Raw genomic sequence first — 14,492 nt, forward strand, 5'->3', positions numbered from 1 at the left:
TTGCATTATTGATGTCAAGGATGTTACAGTTCTCCCACAAGTTGCTGATTCTTGATTTATGCCTGAGATGTTTCACACAAAGGAGATCTGATAAAAGCAGGAAGCAGAGGGAGAGTGACGCATCGTAAAGGAGACATAACAGCGGCAGCTCCAAGGGCAGCGATAGGCTCAAGGTTAGCGGTGCAGGGTTGGAGGTTTAAGATGAGTGGTTCAGGGCGCCAGCCATGAACCCCTGTTGTCACCGCTTCGGTTTCCGGTCTCTTTGTCATCATTTATCTTACATTTCTTTACACCTAATGCACGCAAAAGTGCTGCTGAGCCAAGCATTTAATAGTTAATATAATTATATAACATAAGGGTGTCAATTTTGGCTTAAGAGGTCACTATAGGTCACAGGTGTTAAACATGTGGCCCGGGGGCCAAATCTGGCCCGCCAAAGAGTCCAATCCGGCCCCTGGGATGAATTTGTGAAATGTAAAAATTACACTGAAGATATTATCAATTAAGGATGTTCAATCTAAATTGGGTTAGACCAGTAAAATACTAGCATACTAAACTATGAATACTGAAAAAAAGCTATTTTTTCTTTTTGTTTTAGTGTCAAAAAAGTAAAATTACACAAAAATGTTTACATTTACAGACTAGCCTTTCACAAAAAATATGAACAACCTGAAATGTCTTAAGAGAAGTATGTAGTATTTTAACAATATTCTGTCTGTTACTAAATGCTTTGTGTATTTGTAGATCCACTGTGATCTGTACGTTACAATGCACATGTATAAATGATAAACTGAGGTGTAATATTATTAAAATTACACTTGTTTTTCTTAAGAATTTTCAGGTTGTTCATATTTGTTCATGTTATGCTCAAATACAGTTTGTAGATGTAAACATTTTCATTACGGAATTTTACTTTTTTCACTCAAAAACAGAAAATTTTAGAGTTGATATTATTTGTAAGTTTTTATCCTATTATTTACATTATTTTACTGGTCCGGCCCACTTCAGATCATATTAGGCTGAATGTGGCCCCTGAACTAAAATGAGTTTGACACCCCTGCTATAGGTGATGCAGTTCATACTTAAGGTGCAATATTTTATGTTTTTTTAAGGTGCAATGTTAGATACTATGTTACTTTTAACATAGTACATCATTATGACTCCTGTGTGTGTATATTTATTATCTATTTACCTTATGTATGTTATTTAACTGTTTCTTTTTAACAAGTACAGCGTGAGATATTCCTTTTTTCCAATGAACTCAAGAACAGCCTAACAGAAATTCCAGTGTACTTGTAGTGTAATGTACTTGTGCAAACTCTTTATCTTATCAACATGTGAGCACTCGTTTTGTTTTCATGGAGTGGCTAAGATGGTAGTTGTCTTCATTTTTTGCCAAGTAAAATTAGATAAACTTAAATACCACTTTATTAACACTAGCAGAATGCATTCTTATTAACTATCAGCAGTTTTTTTTTAAACACTTTATTATTGTTTTCACAGCTGAACTCAATGTTTTTTTTATCAATAGTGGGTCAATTTGTGAATTTCAGCTAAATCCTTCAACTATTAAGTTAATTGTTAATATTAATGTATGTGCTTTTAATAACTACTTATAATGTATTCATACTTTAGATAGGTTCTTCATTTATAGTTACTTTCAGCTAAGTGTTTTGTTAGTTTATATTAGCCTTTTTAGCATATCAAGCTAGTTAGCAAGCCATTTGATGCTCTATTTAAGATTTGGCTAACTTTTTTTTTCTTCTCTGCTTGGTAGATAACTTGTTTTATGTATTAACTGTGGTGTTTAGGCTTACAATGACCCATGTTGATGGTCCCTGCAGATGCTTTACTGTTACTAAACCTAGGATGACATTCAATTTTAAAGGTTAAAAACTGAACTGGCTTTATTATATCATAGGGAAAATCGGTTTCAGTACCTAGCATTAGCATTAGCACATAGCACACATCAGGAGCAGTGAGCTGCCATTGAGGGTGAGCAGGGACCAACTCCAGACCGTCATTGAGCACTGTGTTCAGGGGAAGAATTAACTGGTATGTACCTGTTTTTAATGGGGGGAGGAATGGAGAGAATGGGTCAATTCGCACAGAAAGGGTTCAGTTATCAGAACCCAGAACCGTCTAGCTGTGAAGTGGAAATGCTAACTACTATGCTACCATGATGAACCAATCTGATGTAATCATTTTTTATTCTCCACAAACATATCTGGGTTATTAATGTATCACCCTTATTGAGAATCACAGCAATATATGTGAGATTTTGGAAAACTAGTCTGGCTTTCCTTCCTTCCTTGCCTTAACCAGAAATTCAGAGTAGACCAGGACACAGGCACTGAATGGGAATAGAAACCAAGACGGACTGGATAATGGACAGAGGTAGAGTGAAGGGTAAAAGGGGAGGAAGAGATGGACTGAGTGTGAGACAGTGACAAAAAAGAAGAAGAACAAGCGAGCATGGAGGAAAAGAAAGAGTTATGGGCTTCTTTCTACATTCCTGCTCCATCCCCCTTTTCTTCAAACTCAAACAATTGCCACTTTGTGCCGCTGTGAGAGAGCTGGAGGTCATTGCCTCTGCTTTCCATAGGCAGGCTCCGGTGCATTCCTCTGGGCAGCTCCCAGCCAATCGGCAGCCAAGGAGGAAGAGCTCCAGTCCAACAAGTCCCCAAGAATGTATCAGCCATTGATTTGTTTCCAGGATGACCCCTCCTGAGCTCACACTCCCCAAAACCTCTCCTCTCTCCTCCACAGCTACGTCCCTCTGCCCCTACATGCTGTTCGTCTCTCCTCCCTGTCTCCTCCTCTTTCTGTCCCCTCTCCTCACACCGTCCTCGGCCCCCCCCCCACCCCCGTCTCGGTCGGCTCCTCTCTCTTCCTGCTCTGCCTTGCAGCTGGTAGTACTTAGTGTGGAGTGTAGGATGTTTGGTGGAGAAGGAAGGGGCTGCCTTTGGGAGGCTGCGCAGTACCCCAAAATATGCACAAAACACAAGGAGGGCTCCTCACTAATAAAACACTCTGGTTCTCATCTCCTCATGAACACGCCGCCCAGGCCTCCAGACACAGACAGAGAGGAGAGAGGAGGAGAGGGAGATGTCCTCTACTCTTTACTTTCTTTGCTTCTCATCTCCTCGTTTCTCTCCTCTTGTCTCTTCTTTTTCCCTTGTTAGTTTCTCCTCTGTTCTCCTCTACTTGTTTCTCCTTGTTTGTCCTCTCCCCTCCTCGTTTCTCCTCTCCCCTCCTCGTTTCTCCTCCCCTCTCCTTGTTTCTCCTCTCCTTGTTTCTCTCCTCTCCTCTCGTTTAAAACTACTAATTAATTGCAAAACCAGTACATTTAGAAAATAAAAATACGAGCAATGGATAAGTTATACATAAATATATATAATGTAAATAAAATATAAATAATCCCACTCTTCAGTAGAGCAGGTTATTCCATTTTCTGTGTGGTAATATGTTGTTCCAGTTATTTTTTTTCTAAATGTTCTTAGCCTTATATACTTTTTTAAAACTTCAGAATATTGATTGAGCTTTAACCGTTAATGACCTAGAGCTATTTCTGTGGTGACTTTCAAATTGATTTTCCCCTACACCTAATCTGTACAAAGTGATTTATCATCATTTGTTAGGACATTATTCCCAGAACTTTGCATTTTCAGTGAAAATCAGGTATTTTTCTTTGTTTAATTTAGTGATTATGTAGATGTTCATAAAATCTTAGAGTAGATTTAAGGGTTATTACATCAAAACAGAAAAAAAACTGAAGAAAAAGTGATGTTTCAACAAAAATACATCATAGACTGAATGTAAAAACAAGTGTCTATAACCACTATTATTTGTCAAACTACATGTGTTTTATTAGTGAGTCAATGTTGCAGAAGATGAAGCCTCTGAATGTCCAAATGGGTCATATCTGATGATACTAAAACACTAAGAAACTGCATTTTTTAATACATTGATAGGGTTAATGGTTCTTAAGTTGTTAAATGCTTTAGATCAGTAGGTGCTTTTGCTTCCCAGTAGTTGTTTTCATTGTCAAATATGGTGCATTTAAACAGAATTGCAATTTGTTTAACGTGAAGAGAGTTTTTAATTTTAATATAAATGTTAAGTGGCTTCAGCATTGCATTAATACACAAACTTGCAGCATATGGGCAAAAACAAAACCAGAGCAGCTGGTCTTCCTCATTATAAAATCTACAAAATGATGACACTTTAAGTTGTTTTTAGCAGCAGTTATTTTGTAAGACAACTTCATTTTCCTTTTCCTTCTCCTCATGCAACGGTTTCAGCGTCTCTCTCCCATCAGGGATTTTCCCTGTCACACTGAGGCCGTTTGATCTCCACTGGTCATTCACGTCGCCTGTTTTTTGTTCCTGCGGTTGTGTAACAGCCTGAAGGGCCTTTTGTTTTTGCTTTTGCAGATCATCTCCTGTCAGCGGATAAAAAAGCAAAAGAGGCACTCGCTCACGTTCTCTGTTCTGTTGTTCTCCGTTTCATTCACTGGCAGCTCATACCTTCATCCACGACACTCAGACACTTCTCTCTTTGAGCTGTAGCCACAGTAACAGGGACAAGAATGTGTGTGTACATGTGTGTTTGTGTAACTGCCGAGATGTCCTGGTACGGCTTGAGAGGTAACCAATTAGGTAGCTTGATTTTATCGCGCTGCTACCAGAAGGCCTTAGTGCTATATAAAGAACAAACTTGAGCAAACTAGATAAGAGGAAATATTACATATTCACAGTTTCCAGTGTGTCAGCTCGCTTTGCTTTACTGTAATCTTGTTGAGTGTTTATTGGCAAGTAGGAAGCTTCACTTAAAAATAGCAGGAGGCGAAGCCAATCCCAGCATTAATTTGTTTTATTTAAATCAGTTCCTGCCTCCTCTCTTATTTAAATGTCGCCTTGGTTTCATCTGACCTTTGTGTCAGTAAAAGTTCTCTCTCTTCACTATAAATGAGCCAGCCAAAACATCCCTGTGCCACTATTTGTGATTAACACTTCTGCTGGTGTGATAAAATATTAACTTGCCCCTTCTTTCTTTCCCCAGAAATTCAGACGGAGAGTTCAAGAGTCCACCCAAGTACTAAGAGAACTGGAAATTTCATTGCGGACCAATCATATAGGGTGAGTCACTGCAGGATTGTGTGTCCCATTCAATGTCCCTGACCTGGTAATATTACAGAGGGAAAGTCTGGCATTCCAGACACCCAGAGACTCAGACGTTGACACTAACCACCACCATCCCCCATTCATCTTGGTGCTCCGGCCTGGTATTACACAGACAGAAATGTGGCGATGGAAAAAGGATGAATCGATTGATTGTTCAGGGCGGCTGACACATGAACGGCCCCTGGAAGGAAAACACATTTTTCATGCAACAGCTGAGCTGCATATATCAGCGTTTCAGTGTAGGAGTTTTCAATTTGGCTGTTGGCTAAGGTATCACAACAGATAAGAAGTACAGAGCGTATTCAACTATAATTCCAGGTATTTCAGGATAACAAGCTATAACATGCTACCTCTGATATTGATTCATTGATGTACAGTCTGAGCCTCGAGGAAAGATCAATATCGCAATGAGCATCACAGCATCTCTCGATCTGGTTGGTCTTGCTCTATATCACAGTGTATGTTTGTGCGATCGGAGGCTTGAGTAGTTAAGGCCTGTGATGGATCGCCTCGGATCATCAATGAGGCCTAATGTGTTTTTGGTTCTACAGGATTTATCGGTAGGATATGGACTAACAGCTGGGAGGGATGTCAGAAATGGGCAGAGAACACAGAGACCCTGTCAAGGAATGAGACATACACTGACCTACACCAGCTACACAATCATCACAACATCTCAAACACACTAACACACTATCTAAATTTTTAATGTTAACGATTTTCTGTTTTTTCTCACTCCTACACTCACAAAATTTATCTTCAACCAAATATTACAAATAGTCTCATACTTCTATCTCAGACCTTCCTGCACACTGATCAAACTGTGCTCTTTTAACCAAAATAAACTGCAACCACAGACATGTTAACAAACTGTTAAGGGTCAACACTTAAAAATAGTGTCTAGTGAGTGAAAAATGGAACTATGGAACTAACTATACATAAATAAAACTGTACATATAAATAAAAAGCAGATAAAGTGAATAAAAACTATGAAAATAATTAAAAACAATGAATGACTACATAAATAATATAAATAAAAGGCTAAACAAGGAGGCCTAAGTAGTATTTAGGTACACATATACACCGTTAGATAGTGACTTAACAGCACTCATATTAGTAACACATTGGTTGAAAATGAATGATTTTAGCACAATTAATGCCTTATTTAGCATGGTAATATTCTGCTATTCACTAAAGATTTTCCCTCTGTAATTTCTACTAATTGATTGTAATAAAGTACACAGATTACACATGGCCCTCTTAAGGCGTACCAAAAGAACATTATTTATGATGGCACTTACTAAATATGTTGTGTTTGTATGTAATATGCAAAATGAATGTGTTTTATCTCACAATGCACAAAACTTCCTTCTGAAGTCAGGTCTGATAACTAATTTACCAGTGGTTTGACACTTATTAACTACTACTGACTCACACTTGTAGTTTTGTTATGTAAGAGCCAACAGTATCTCTGCAATGACTGTTTTTGTGGTACTACTAGGGCTGGGCTAGAATGTTGTCATGATAAAAATATTTATTTTAGCGGATATGAGATGTGATCAGTGTCTGAGCACTGTGGCTTTCCAGTTTAAAGGCTGATCTTTAGTTTTGAGTGAAAGTTAGAGGAAGTAGGAGGTTATTTGAGGTTTTAACGTTTTTTTCAAAGACATAAGATGGTAAAAATCATGTAAAAAAAAAACAAAAAAAAAAACATAGATGCAACCAGTTGAAAAAATGACATTAAAGGTGTAAACGATGCAGCAAGATATAACAAAAGAAAGACCCACGATTTGGTGTTGATATTAAAAAAATGTTTCTCATGATAATTATCATTAGTGTTTTAAAGCTCAGCATTTATTTCTTGTTTGTCTTCTTTTAAGGCCATAATTAGAGTATGCTACAGTATGCAACTATCATTTAGAAGCAATTATAAGGATATTTAGTGAGGTGTCAGTATAAATATAGTTACCGGTATGTATGGTCATGGCTTTCACCTAATATATTAGTTATATCTGATGTGCTACTAATGTCTATGCTATTACTCAACTAGGGTGAGTATCCAAGTATTAGTATAAAGTATGATTGTTTTAGTGACCTCACATTGGTCAATTACAGTAGATTAGATGAATAATCAGTCTAATTTTAAATGAATGAATCTTGAATGAAGCATTACTACAATGACAGAGGCAGAAATGTAAAGACACATTGGGGGTGGTGGGTGGGGAAGGAGCAAGATGTCACCCGCTCAGACAGTGAATAATTACTGCTTCTTTTCAGAGGTAAAACAGTGAAATGTATCCATCATTTAGGCTGTGAATAATGGGAAAATTGTGCCCATGTGAGCTGATGCTAACCCCGGCTCCCTGCCTGCCTGCTCCTCACATGTTGCTCAGTGGTCAACAACATGTGGTGAATGGGAGGATTGTTAGTGAGTGTCCTGTGGTAATGATTACCATGTGGCCCAAGCAGGCCCCACCTCTAACCCCCTTTAAAACACAGAAAGGCCCCTCCAGGCATCACTTTACTAGATGCTCTCGTTAGTCTTACTCGCTTCCATGCAGTTACACCGCAGGAGATCTAATAAAGGAGCAGCTCGTGGATTTTTTTAAAAGGAGTTTAGCCTTACATCTTAATCAGCACAGTCCCACTCAAAGCCTGCCTAGATGTTGTTATGTTTATGCCCTGCAAATTTCCCTAATCTCTGAGCAATCAGGCCTGTCAAAGCAGTCAGGACTCCCATAAAAAGACACGGCATCTCCAAAAAGATCAGATGAAATAAAGATGTTGTGAGATTCCGCTCACTTGGCTTATAAATATGAAGTGAAAACAGCATATGTTGAAAGTAGTGGGGGCTTTCCTGTGAAAAGCAGAATAAAAAGTGAAAGCATGCAGCGTGCTGAATGGGTGGCCCACTTCAGTGCCTGCGAGGAAGGTGAGAATGGGCTTTTGATCATTCCGGAGGCTTGTCTTTACCAAACTAAGAAACTGTGTGAGAAAGAGGAGAGAGGGAGACTCTGTAATGAGGTTGTGTTTGTGTGGCTGCCCGTGCTTTTGCAAACATTCATGTGTGATATGTTTGCCGCTCTGAGCCTGCGAGCTTTGAGGTCTGTCAAATGGGTTGTTACTATTCTTTTGGAGAACGGAGGGGGAAAAGCTGAATAATCTGAGAACATCTGTACACCAGGGTCAGGTCTAGACAGATCCTTCACTGTTAGTAAGAAAAGAGAAGGTTTGCAATGTAAATTAATAGACACGGTTGCCCATAATGTTGGAATAAAATATTTTTACCTCTTCTGACAATGACAATGTGGTTTATTCTTGAAAAAGTCTAACTAGGACTCCGTATGTAATCATTACATCTGGTCAAAGACCATACTGATATGTATAAATAAGACTAAATGTATCTTTCATACTTCTTATTTTCTTTATTTTCTTCTTATTTTCTTGATGTCATGATCAGTAGTATGACAGGGCTGGGTAATATGACATTCTGCTATTTGATAATGCTGCCAGTTGAAGATTACACCTGTAACCTTGAAGGAAGAGTGTTCACCAGATTAACGTTATAATATTACCATGAATCTACTTTTTCATGCTCAGTCTAATGAGAGATGCATCTCTATGTATTAAAACAAGGCAAATAAAAATGAACTTTCTGGTTTCAATCATTTGTACAGATTTCTGGGTTTATGAGATGTACTTGAATGCACCATGAAGTCTTTGCTGTATAAAGTGCTGTGCCATTCAGAGTGTCTGTTTGTGTCTAACTTGGATATAAACCAACAGCAGGAACTGCAAAAATGCACATGTAAATTAAACAAAACACCACAAAGACTCACAGCAGAGATTTTCTGTTCATGACTACTTCAGTACAACCATTTATTTGAACAGAAAATACCTGCATGTGTTGCATTAATTTCTGTCCGTTTGAGATTGAATGCCCATGGCTTACTGTGAATTTCATCATTAATTTTATTGCAATTCTATTTTGAGATAATTTCATCATCCAGCTCTACAATAAAAGTTTGCCATCTGACATGACACATTTTTCTGACATCTTTTTGTTCAGGTGGGTGAGAGAATTCTTAAATGAAGAGAACAAAGGCCTGGACGTGCTGGTGGAGTATCTTTCTTTTGCACAGTATGCCGTCACGTAAGTCACTACCAGCCCTTTCACTCTGTACCACTGTAGTCTATATGTAGAACTGACAACCAGTACAATGCTGCTGTTCTCCACGGGCACTGATGCAGCTCCATCAGCAGCAGTAGCACCACCACCACCACCACCACCACTACTGCTACTGCTGCCTGGTTGTCAGAAACACTGAGTCACTCTGGCCCATTGTTGACACACTGGCTGTGTGTATTATACCAACCATAGGCTTCTATTCATAGATTAAACATGTGATTATTAGTCAGTCACAAGGTCCTTGTTCAGGGCTGAAGTACCAGGCACTTAATTTTTTAATTCACTCCCACATTTCACCATATGTTATTATGGTCTGTCCACATTATGAATGGTTATCCATAAAACTGTGTTCGTCCATGGTACCGCTGCCACAGAGTATAAATGTCATGGAAACAACCGGCCTAAAATAGATCATAACAGGTATGCTGTACATTGCACTGCTTTCCAAAGCCTCTGCCAAGTACAACAAAACATGAACCGACTGGTTCTTAACCAAACCTAAAATTTTTATTTTCAGCGTCATGAAGTTTTCACTCCTATTCTTGCTCATAAATCTCTGAATACTGGTTTATCGCAAACTGGCTGCGATTATTAGTCAGTCACAGGGTCCCTGCTGAGCGATAAAGAGCCACTTAATTAAAGTTTTTATTCACCTTCACATTGGAACCTATATCATTATGTGCCGTTGGAAGAACATGTCAACGAATAGTACTGTTATTTACATTCCAGTAGTGCTGACCGATAATTTTAATCAACATTGCAATAATCATCTTATTGCCACAGTGGTTTGTACAGTTGCCTCACAGCAAGAAGGTTCCAAGTTATATTATTCCCAGTTAAACCGGGGCTTTCTGTCTCGTGACTTTCCTCTGAGTCCTATTCTAGGTTAATTCTCTTGTAGGTGCCCTTAACCAAGGTACTGGCTTTTCGGTTCCTTCAGTGGCAGCCCATCGTGTGTTATGGGATTGGTTTAAGGGGTTAGTTTTGTTACACAGACAATAAAAGTGAACTTTACTTTTTCTTTATTATGAAACAAAACACTGCCTGAATTGCAGCAAATACAGGATGCCCCTGTATTCCTGTATTGCAATTGAGTTCCAGAAATAAGAACAAAAAATTGTGACATGGTCTGTTTATTTATCAAAATTCATTGTCATTATAATATTGAACAATGTCATTATACATATTTCTCATGACATGAGATCATATTATGTTCTGTTCTCACCTCTCAGTTTTATAAATATCTCCTGATAATTTAAGTTACTCTCTGCTTATTTGTGATTTCCTGTCTTGTTTGCTGCAACAGCTTTGATGGAGACTGCCTGGAGAACAACCCTGAGGTGGCCATGGATAAGTCAAAGCCCTGGAGCCGTTCGATAGAAGACCTGCATGGAGGAAGCACTTTGCCGTCACCCATCACCGGGAATGGCCTCACCCGAGCTGGGCGACACTCTACGTTACGGTACAATGAATACACACACAAGCAACCACTCCCCTACTGTTTTTAACTAGCAGTTTTTAACCTTTAACTTTGCTTTTCAGGCTTCTTTTTGTACTCGGAGTAATGTGATTGCACTGTGATTATTTTAAGGAGTCACACATTTCATATGATGCTTCGGCAGCTCCTTTGTATAGTCATGTGGTCAGTAAGACTTTAAATGGCTTAAGACACAAGGAAAATACTTTTTGTCTGGATTTTTAAGCGTTCATTGTTGCAACTCATGCTGGACTCGCACATGATACAATGACACATGAATGACAGGGATTTTCCTGTGACAGATGACACAAAAGAAGGAAAATCATTCTACAGAACAACCCTTTTGTTTTGTGTTTTTTTTTTAAATTTTGACTCCAAATCCCGCACACACAGGATTTCACAGCAGTTAATTCATAAACCCATGCTAATATATGCTCTGAAGCACAAATCCTATTCAGTTATGCATTATTTCTCTAATCCTCTCTGTCATTTCATTGATGTCTTGGTACAGCATTCACACTGACTTCTGTGACCTCTAATCCTTGTGCTCAGAGGTTGACATTGTATACAAAGAGCACTACTTATTCAGTGAAGCACATGTCTTCTTAATACGTGATCTTGAGTAAACAAAATGAAATGTATAATTTTATTTGTGCCTGTTGTTTTGATAAATGTAGTCTGAATGCAAATCAGCTTTTACTTCAATGGAGTAATGGATAACAAAGTATAAATGGTTTTATCTTCTAAAACATATGTACTTATCTAAGTTTCCTATCAGTCCTAGACAGTCATTGATAAAAAATGTAGGGTCATGCATATTAACATTCCTACATTCACCATGGAAATCAATGCAAAATTTTTACTGGAAACCTGCTTAGAGTTGAAACTCCTGGACTGCTTACTTTTAGCTCTTAGTGATATCCAACCATCACAAGGCACTTCAGCACTTTTTACTGATTTTCGTGCTCCCTTTGTCTGTGTTTTATTTGAAGGAGACTTCACTGATATTGATATTCTTGTGAAATATCAATATTGACCCAAAATGTTTGACTTTTACTTCATTTGTATTCGTCTACTGCTCCCGTGCGGTTGTGGAGCCTGTACTTTTATGTGTATCAGTGTGTGTCTTCATTGAGGCTGACGTCTCCTCTCTTCTGTCCTGGTCTTCGTCCATAGTCATCTACTCTACTGTCTGCCCGTCCTCGACAGCAGGCAGGTCTCAGCTTTGCACTGCTGGCTTTCTGCAGCGTCAACCCTGCATCCCCTCCCTAGAAATGCACATAAATACCGCTGTGGTGTGGGCTGACACAAACACACACACACACGCTCATATACACAATCCCCCTGCCTCATTGTACTTTATACCTCCCTGCTAGCGCTGCCCAGCTTTTTTTGTCCCACTGTCTGTGTTGGGGATGTGAATTATTTGTACTGCCAGCCTCCCCTCCTGTGCTCGAGACTGAATTCTCCTTTCCTTGGAGCAAATGGGTTTTTCTGCACCCATTGTTCTTGCCTCTGTGCCTGTGTGCTGCTTGTGTGGCTCTCCAAATGCCATCATGAACAGAAGCTAGTCTAGTTTCTACAAAGGCCTGTAAAAGCTAAACACTAGGCGACAGCTAGTAAGAATAGATAAGGTAGTCTCTGAAAAGCCTCTGTATTTTGGATGCATCAGCTCAAACTCTGCATAATTTCTAACTGAAAGCTGTTACACTAACTCAATAGCCTATTTATCCATTATACAGAATCTTTCCCTTTAGATTAGCTTTAAATGAGGTAAAATAAAAGACAGAAATAACAGACAAAAATTAAGACTTGTATGTGTCTTTTCCAAATTGCCTCCTTGAAGGATACCGAGTACAGCGAGCTGTCCACAGTGTTCTCGACGGTATGTCTAAAGAGTTAGCAGAGAATTAACTAGAAATGTGTAGCTGTGTTAGGACATGTTTTGTAGTTGGTAGCTGTAGTGCTGAATGTATAATTTTATGTGTCATTTTAAATTCTTTTACTCTGTCCACAGCTTTAACCTTGTTTTATTTTCCCCTTCATTCTCCTACACTTTTTTCTTATTGTTGTTAAGATTAAGTGTCAAATTTGTCAAAGCAGGGCAAGGTGTTACAGATCACTTCTTGTCATCATTTATCTTTACTCTGGTTTGAGATGAAGAAATACTGCAACGTTGTCTCAACTGTGCCAATGAACTGTGCCACACCTTAGTTTGTGCTGGATGAGGCAGAGCCGAAGCCCAGAACAGAAGCTTGAAGATTGCCTCTGCTATGTGAAGTGGACGCTCCAGTTCTGTCACATAGTGTCTCATGAATGGACTGTGTTTATGTCAGGGAAAGAGTTTTGCATGGAGCTTAATCAGCTAAACACAACAAGACTAATGCTCATACACACCAAGGTCAGAGTAAAAACATCCCTTCAAGGCATGAAGTTGAACTGTTTTCAGCTTATTTTATACAGACTTGGTAAATTAAACAATAGATTTTAACCAATTTGGGTTGTAGTCTTTTTCAGACAAGCCCACACTGTTCTGTGACTCACTGAGGAGTCATGCCTTCAGGCATGGGACATGACATGAATCGCCGTGTCTATCAGTAGCCTCAAGACACATTTTTCCCCAGAACTGTGTCTGGTAATTGAACCTTGTGACAAAAGTCTGAAAATAAACTGAGGGGCTGTGACTGGCTTTGCATATTACTGATAAACCTGCTGCTCCAGCGTTTCACTTTTATTGTGAGAGCTGCACCAGGAGGAAGGAGGCCTTGTTTTTGTCCACATAAAGCCCCACAATCACTGTGCTGCATGCAAATGACTGGCTGCTATTGTGCAAGCTGTAAGTGATATCTTTGTGAAGGATGTTTAAAACAATTAAAAGTGGGCATCCTTGCAGTCCCTGACGAGGCTGTAGATTATATGGCCTTTGTGTTTGTTAATGTAAGCTGCTTTGGCAGTTTAATGGGCTCTGTTTGTAAAGGAGATGGTGTGTGAGGGGGTTCTTTCACAAATGGCATCTGTTTTCTTGTTCATCCAGGCCATGTGTACTCTTGTTTGTGTTCAGATGCCAATACACCAAACACCAGGCTGAGTAAAATACAAATACAATTAACTAATGTAGTTTTATATTTGACTTTTCAGTTGTAACACGCTGCCCAGCCGCAGAACGCTGAAAAACTCCAGACTGATCTGTAAGAAAGATGACGTCCACGTCTGCATCATGTGCCTGCGTGCTATCATGAACTACCAGGTCTGCACTCAAGCACATATTAAACCATGTGAATGTGTGCCACGGCCACTTTTCATGTTTCATTTATGATCTCGTGGGCTGTACCTGATAGGTTCTTATTCTCTTTTAATTACCTTATTTGTCTCTGTCTTTCTCCCTCATTTTCAGTATGGCTTCAACATGGTCATGTCACACCCACATGCTGTGAATGAAATTGCACTAAGTCTCAACAATAAAAACCCCAGGTAAGACCTTCCATGAGCATGAAGAATGAGGTTTCCTACATGAAGCACATGTTTCTTATGTATCTGAATTTAGCTTGGTTATTTCCGACATTGCTAAATGAATAAGTAAATGTTTTATTTTGGACCAAAAAAAAGCACAATACAATCACCAACACAAGCAAATGCCCAA

At 39.0% G+C, this 14,492-nt stretch overlaps 1 protein-coding gene across 1 annotated transcript in view; it reads left to right on the forward strand.

Moving 5' to 3' along the window:
- fmnl2a (formin-like 2a) overlaps positions 1–14,492 on the forward strand; it is a 68,102-nt gene that overhangs the window by 28,528 nt on the left and 25,082 nt on the right. The window contains 5 exon segments of the mRNA XM_030124484.1: positions 5,065–5,141; positions 9,256–9,339; positions 10,682–10,837; positions 13,991–14,099; positions 14,247–14,323. Of these exon segments, the coding sequence (XP_029980344.1) occupies positions 5,065–5,141; positions 9,256–9,339; positions 10,682–10,837; positions 13,991–14,099; positions 14,247–14,323 (503 nt within the window).

Source organism: Sphaeramia orbicularis, chromosome 21, assembly GCF_902148855.1.
Source record: "Sphaeramia orbicularis chromosome 21, fSphaOr1.1, whole genome shotgun sequence".
NCBI lineage: Eukaryota > Metazoa > Chordata > Actinopteri > Kurtiformes > Apogonidae > Sphaeramia > Sphaeramia orbicularis.